At 40.0% G+C, this 6,559-nt stretch overlaps 1 protein-coding gene across 1 annotated transcript; it reads right to left on the bottom strand.

Annotated features, from left to right (window-relative positions):
- Positions 1-1,028: 1,028 nt before the first annotated feature.
- On the bottom strand, positions 1,029-4,850 carry LOC133899001 (stromal cell-derived factor 2-like protein). The gene is made up of 6 exons (XM_062339865.1): positions 4,526-4,850; positions 4,288-4,428; positions 3,582-3,722; positions 2,160-2,209; positions 1,945-2,074; positions 1,029-1,475 (listed from the first exon to the last, which is right to left on the bottom strand). Exons 1-6 carry the CDS (start codon positions 4,622-4,624, stop codon positions 1,392-1,394), a joined length of 645 nt encoding a protein of 214 aa, XP_062195849.1. The 5' UTR covers positions 4,625-4,850; the 3' UTR covers positions 1,029-1,391.
- Positions 4,851-6,559: the final 1,709 nt, after the last annotated feature.

Raw genomic sequence — 6,559 nt, forward strand, 5'->3', positions numbered from 1 at the left:
CAATTTTCTCATACAAACTACTATCATGTCCTGCGCTACTCCTGCTTGATATTTGTTCTGTTGCTTAGATGAAACTTTTTGCAGGAATTCTAATGATTTCCAGCCTTGTATTACTTGTAAAAGCAATAACAGTGGATGTTATGCATGAGTATGCAGTTGTTAAATCAAGGGCAATAATATCATTGCATTCATGAAAATGAACTGCTGCTTCGATTTTGGTCACTTACAATGAAGTTACAATATCGGTCATGGACTTCCTGCACAACTTCAGTACATGTGACAACACTTGTTTTGCCACAACTTCGGCACTTCATTGGAAACTTCCTAACGGACTAGTTTAAACTTGCTCATTGTATATCTTGAATTTGCTTCTCGTTCAGTTATTTGCTTGGACTAGTTTAAACTTGCTCATTGAAAAATTAAACTGAACTCCTGTTTGTTATCTACTGTATGCGGTTTTATATTCGATTCTTAGGCCGGAACTTGAGTACTTACAGCATCATATATGATAAACTTGCTGTTCCACTGTCATGGGTGATAGCACAGGTTGGGCAAACCATACTGTTTGGTAATTGCATAGCATGGCTTTCGTGACATGTTGCATGGCATAGCTCTCATGGTACTGATAATGTTGTGGTCTAATAACTTTTCTTGCACCCATTACATCTGATTGTGTCAGCTTGGAAGTGTGGACCTTGTTTGCGTGCCTGGAAAAAAATGTTTCCAGCGGATAGTAAATCCCAGTGGGCTTGTTTTTGTTGCCGTAACAAATAGTAGCGTTTGGTGCTATAGGAGTACCATTCTTGGAACTCTAGCCTGAAGCATTGGCGCTTGGTTGGACATTGGACGGCAGTGAGACACTAAATACACAACTGCACATCGCTCTAGAGCCTGCCTTTTATCACCAAAAACTGAAATGCTCAGCTCTTAAAAAACAAAACCCTGAAATGCTGAACTTGGGCCTTTCACAAAGTTTGTGGTAGAGTAGATCTTACGCACTGTCTTAATTGACGTTCATGGACCACTAGTCGTGCTCAGAACGGCAATATTTTGAAATCACTATGTTTCGAGTGGCATCGAGCAAAATGTTCCAGATTTACAAGGACAGTGCCTTTTGGAGTCGCATCTGGAAGCTAAACAGCACGTCAAGTTGTCAACAGTTTCACTTACATCTCTGGGTCAGTACTGTATACCTGACAATACTTAATGTTATAATAGCAATTAGGGGCACGTCATGTCCTCATCTTGTGTGCACCTATATTCGACATATCACTCAAGGGGTCAGGCCCCATGTTTAAATAAAAAACAAGAACAAATGAAAACCGGGGGGAGGGGGGGGGGGGGCATTCTGATGCTGTGTTAACTCTGATGAAAACAGGAAAAACTCTGTTTCACTTGCTTCCGTTAACTGGGAGATAAACGCCCTCTGCTGCCAGCCAAATATTCTCAGCTCGCTTCTCTCGGACACCACAGACCTGCATACAAATGAAATCTGAACTTAGAAACGAATGACTTCTTACTGATTCAAATGATCATGCATTAGACTAGGGCCACAATCTTTATTTTCGCATATGATACCAAGGACCCTCCATAAACATCTTTCAAAGTAAAATTAAATCATATCAAAATGTTTGTTCAATGCCTTTCATGGATAAGATAGGCAATAAAATGATGGTATAGAAATAATTTACATTGCATCAGCCCAATTTTGTACTCAGAGTCAAGTACCGCGGTGTTTGAACTTAATATCCTATGCATGCCCACTCAAAACATTATGTTTTTACCGACATACTATCTCGTCAGTTCCAACAACATCCTGTAGCATCACAATAGAAGAATGATCTAGCCTGTAGGACTGACAAATTCATGATAATCACTGTCGATCCTAGTAAACATAGTTTGATTTTGAAAGCAAAAAATTTCTCAAACAAACAAATATCTCACCTCTTGCTGCCCACCACCAAGGCGATTGTACTTCTTGTTGTGACTGTGAAGATAACCCCCAGTATCAATGTGTCTGAGTCTTACTTTTTGATCCCTTTTCCATACTTTTCCACTTCCTTCGATTTCTAGCCTGAAGAATATCAAAAGGAAGAACAAGAGCTAAGCAACAAACAACACCAACACACATGAATATTGCCATCTGTAAGTGACCATACCTCCAGTAGTCACCAGTATCTGACAGTTCATCCCCACCAAAACAGCTAACCTGCCAATGTTGACATCCAATCTTCAGATCGAATCTTTAAATTGAGAAAATAATGAAAACGAAACAGAGCAGATAGAACAAGACATGTAATTTATTTTCTTCAAAGGCAAAACATTGGTCAATCAATATAAGGTACCCATAATGATAGTCGAAATAAGAAAGACGGTAACTTACTTCACCTTAAGAAAAGTTGAAAGATATTCAAAATATCCTTAGTTAATTAATGATTGCAAGATGATCTAATTTGCTGAAAGTGCCTAGCTTTAGCATTGCTCGCACTTTAATACAACAGCAACTATGCGGTACACTGGACAGTCTAATGCCATTATTTCCTGGTAAACAGGAAGTGATTATAGGCACTGTTGGCTACTATGTTAAAGAATACGAGCAAGCAAAGTCAGATGCCATGCTGTATTGTTATGAGAGTTAATTAAGTGCATGGCATGCTGTCACTTTTGTAACACCATGGCTACTATTTCATCACAATAGCACAGGTAAAAAACATGAGGCAGAACGTAATAAGTTGAAGTGTACAGTCAAAATGCTAGAGAACAAACCATAATACACAGGGAATGCTTTGGGAGAAGACAATGGACAGGACAGTGACATGTAAAGTGCATGTCCGTCAATTTTCTAGAGCACGAAGTAGCTTGGCTGTTCATAGTTCTATAGAAATGCAAAATGGATATGCGCATACGTATTTCAAGTTTCGTTTTAAATAAAAATCACATTATCACAACAAAAATGTATTAAAAACTTCATTTCAATTGGAATCTGTAAAGAGAGACTTGAAGCAATGGAATATCCACAAAGAACTATCCACGGATAGAAGTGCGTGAAAGTTAACATTCCATATGCCAAAACTATAACTTATGCGTCAGTCTCCTTGTACCGTTATTACTTTTATTTTTTACTATTACTAGTACGTTTATTATCATTTTTGTTTTCTCACCATCTTTTATTTGGATCTTGTGGGTTTCATCTCTAGCCTACCCCAACTTGCTTGGGACAAATGCTTTGTTGTTGTTGTTGTTTCAATTGGAAACACAATAGATTATATAAGACTATTTAACTATTTTCATATACTATCCTGTCCTAGTTTATCGACAAAAGTAGATGACAGACCAAGATGTTCCACAGAATCTGGATAATCCAGGATGTAAGTGTCTTCAAATGTTTAAAGCTTTCCTCAGTCCTAATCAGACATGATTGTCATAAAAAATCACATAATGTACTCATGTTCGTTAAAAAGGTCTACAATAATTTGAAGAGAGCCATAAGTTTATCTTTTTGATCTAAATAAAGTTTACAGTATGTACAGAATTTGAACCATACTGAGTACTGTAACATGTGAGATTGATATTGAACTAACCTCTAGATTACCGGACAACGGTGAAGCGTGCAGGTGACTGTGCAACCACCTCCGTGTCCTCATGTGTTGCAACTTGATGATGCTACCAGTTTCGATGGCATCACCTTGTTTAGCCGATGAATCTGGAGTAGGCCTTATGATCTGCATTCAATAAGTCAATCTATCAACTCAAGCCTAGATCCTGGGAACCATCAAAACCCTACTCACTTTTGAGCTGACTACTTGAACGACAATTATATTTGTATATCGATCTGCAACTGCTGATTTTTCAAACCAAATAATCTTTACTTAGCGATTAAGAAAATACAAAAGTATCAGTTTTGCAAAAAAAAACAATGTTATTGCTAATCTGGCTACTTTTTCATCAATCACTATGGATTTCTTACGGAAATATCATGGCAACAGCTACTTTCGCATCAAACAAACTCGCAGCAACGGCATTGTATTTTTAAAGAAATCCTACATTCTTGCTATTCTCAATATAAATTAGCTCGCTCTTGAAAACTGCGCCCTGAATTCAAATAAAGTGACCAGAGTATTGCGTTCTGAACTAGAGTGCACGAATCAATTCATTGCTACCGTCTGAAATCAAAACGATGGCCTATTCAAGACTCTTTAAATAAGTAAATTTTCATAAATTTTGCACGAGTAAACAGGACAGATCGACTGAACGAGCCTACGAGGGTTAGATGTAATGGAGACGCACCCAGTAGCTATTGGCGTCGTTGCCTTCGGGTAACCCGGTGACGGACTGCTGGCCGCTGCCGGAGCCATAGGGTACGTCGTGCGAATGCAGCCTGTGCTTCGTCTTCTCGTGCATCAGCTTCACCACGCTCCCGTACGTCACCTACGAACGCCCGCACAGATCCAGATCACACCCAACCCCTTGAAGAGGAAAAAAAGAAGAGAGCCTTTTCGCAGATCTCGAGATCCGGGAGGCGCACCTCGGCGCCCTCCACCTCCACGGGGGCTGCGACGCTCTTGTCGACTACACCCACGCCGACCAGGAGCGCCACGGCGAGCGCTAGCAGGGACGCAGCCATCACGACGGCAAACGTGCGGCGCGACCTCGGTAACGGCGGCGGCAAGGAAGAGGAGGAGGAGGTGCCGGCCTGGCCTTTCCTCTTGCTGGCCGGGGCGGGGGCCGGCGGTGCCGTGGCCGCGGGCTGTGAGCGCACGGCGCGAGCGCGGGGTGACGGAGTCAGTTGGCTGGTCTCGCGCGTGCGCTGGGATTTCGCGAGCTGGGAGACTTGGGGAGTCCGGGACTTGGCCGGCCGTTGCTTGTGTCCCGGGGACCCAGGCTCCACGTGTGGCGGACGAATTAGAGAGCGCCGCGTGTCCAAGAGAGTCTCTACAGAAGGCTATGGCCGTAAGTTGCACGACGTGCGGTGAGGATTTATCCTGAGTGAACACGTTCGCGCTAACGGGCTGGTCTGCAATTTTTTATATATATTTTTAAATCATAAAATTGTAAATATATATATATATATCCGTTTTAAAAATTTACAAATATACCCATTCAAATTGCGACAGGTGACAGTTTAAATTTGTAATTTTTCAAAAGAGATACATATGTTTAATATTTTTATTTAAAATATATATAAATAAAAAATCCTGATATGCGGGATGTTTTGAGCATAAACCTAGACCTAACGAATGTAGGCTCCATCAGACTGGGCTAGCATAGAGACTTGGCTGGGAATATTGGCATGTGAGTTTTAGCTTGTCATGGCTTGGAATTATGTATATAATTTTTAAGAATACATGTTTATTTAAAAAAAATTATATATGTAGGTTACTGTTACCCATTCAATATGTGAGAATAAGATCTTGTCCGTTGAATGGATGAAAACTTATATGCTTCGATGCTCAGTGCATTAAATAACCGAAGAGAGAAATATCTTGCTTGTTCAGTTGGTGAGAACTAAATCTTGCCTGCTGAACGAGTGAAATCTCCGTGGCTGCAGACCCACCCAAAAGGTCTCACCCGTTGAATGGGCGAGATCTTTTGAGTATTTAATCCGGTTGCACTAGCCTTATCGATGTTAGTCGCTCATTTCATACCAACATAGCCAAGAGGAGAGGAGGGGAGGGAAGATGGGAAAATTGTGCAATGAAGTACTACCATAGGAAAGATGTATGTTTTTTTTCTCAGATTTTTTTACAAATCCGGTAGGATAGTTACAAGTGCTAAATTTTGATATATGTTAGATATTAAATCTAGAATTTTTTTTACATACTTGGTAGGATAGCCATTAGATATAGGTTAGAATCTAAATCTAGTTTTATAATTAGGGTTAGATATAGTTTAGCGATTAGATCCTTTTATATGTATTTTTTAGTAATTAGATGTAGTATTTAGACATATATTATGTAACAGATGTATGATTTGGACATATCGTAGTCATAACTGGTTTGATAAATGTATGATTTAGATGTGTTTGATGCAGCGATCTGAGAATATTTTGTTGCAGCATAGATTACATATTGGGCTATATTTGTAATCAATTTTTCATTGTTGTAGTATAGATTACATGCGATGCGGGATATAGCATCTTCTGACGTTTCTGGCTTTCTCTTGGCGTAATTGTTCCTGTTATTCCTCGATGACGACGTGAAGGTGATAGATGTATTCTTGAATGTGTGGTTCTATCCCCAGGTCAATCCAGTATTAGAACCCACAATCATCCTTTTGGAAAAAGTGATAAATGAGATAAGTAAATGACATTGAGATAATAGGAAGAAAATGAGTATTATTTGTTCGTACTCTAAAAATATGGACAATGGAAGAATCAACGGCCTGTGTCACCGAAATATTCATAAACTTGGACTGCAGCGTCATCTCCATGCTGACATGATGGCCAAAATGAGCAAGAAAGTGCATTGTAGTTTCCGTAGTAATCTCTACCATAGATGTCTAAATGAGGGTGTGGAGGTGATGGGTCGATGGGGCAATCAGGAGGATGAGGATACGCCAA

Source organism: Phragmites australis, chromosome 18 (assembly GCF_958298935.1).
Source record: "Phragmites australis chromosome 18, lpPhrAust1.1, whole genome shotgun sequence".
In the NCBI taxonomy this organism is placed as follows: domain Eukaryota; kingdom Viridiplantae; phylum Streptophyta; class Magnoliopsida; order Poales; family Poaceae; genus Phragmites; species Phragmites australis.

Excerpts from the sequence above, each read along its gene's own strand:
- LOC133899001 (XM_062339865.1), bottom strand. The coding sequence starts at position 4,624 with ATGGCTGCGTCCCTGCTAGCGCTCGCCGTGGCGCTCCTGGTCGGCGTG. Across the intron at positions 2,210-3,581 it reads CGTTGTCCGGTAATCTAGAG|GTTAGCTGTTTTGGTGGGGA; the intron begins GTTAGTTCAATA and ends CAACATTGGCAG. Across the intron at positions 1,476-1,944 it reads TTGGTGGTGGGCAGCAAGAG|GTCTGTGGTGTCCGAGAGAA; the intron begins GTGAGATATTTG and ends ATTTGTATGCAG.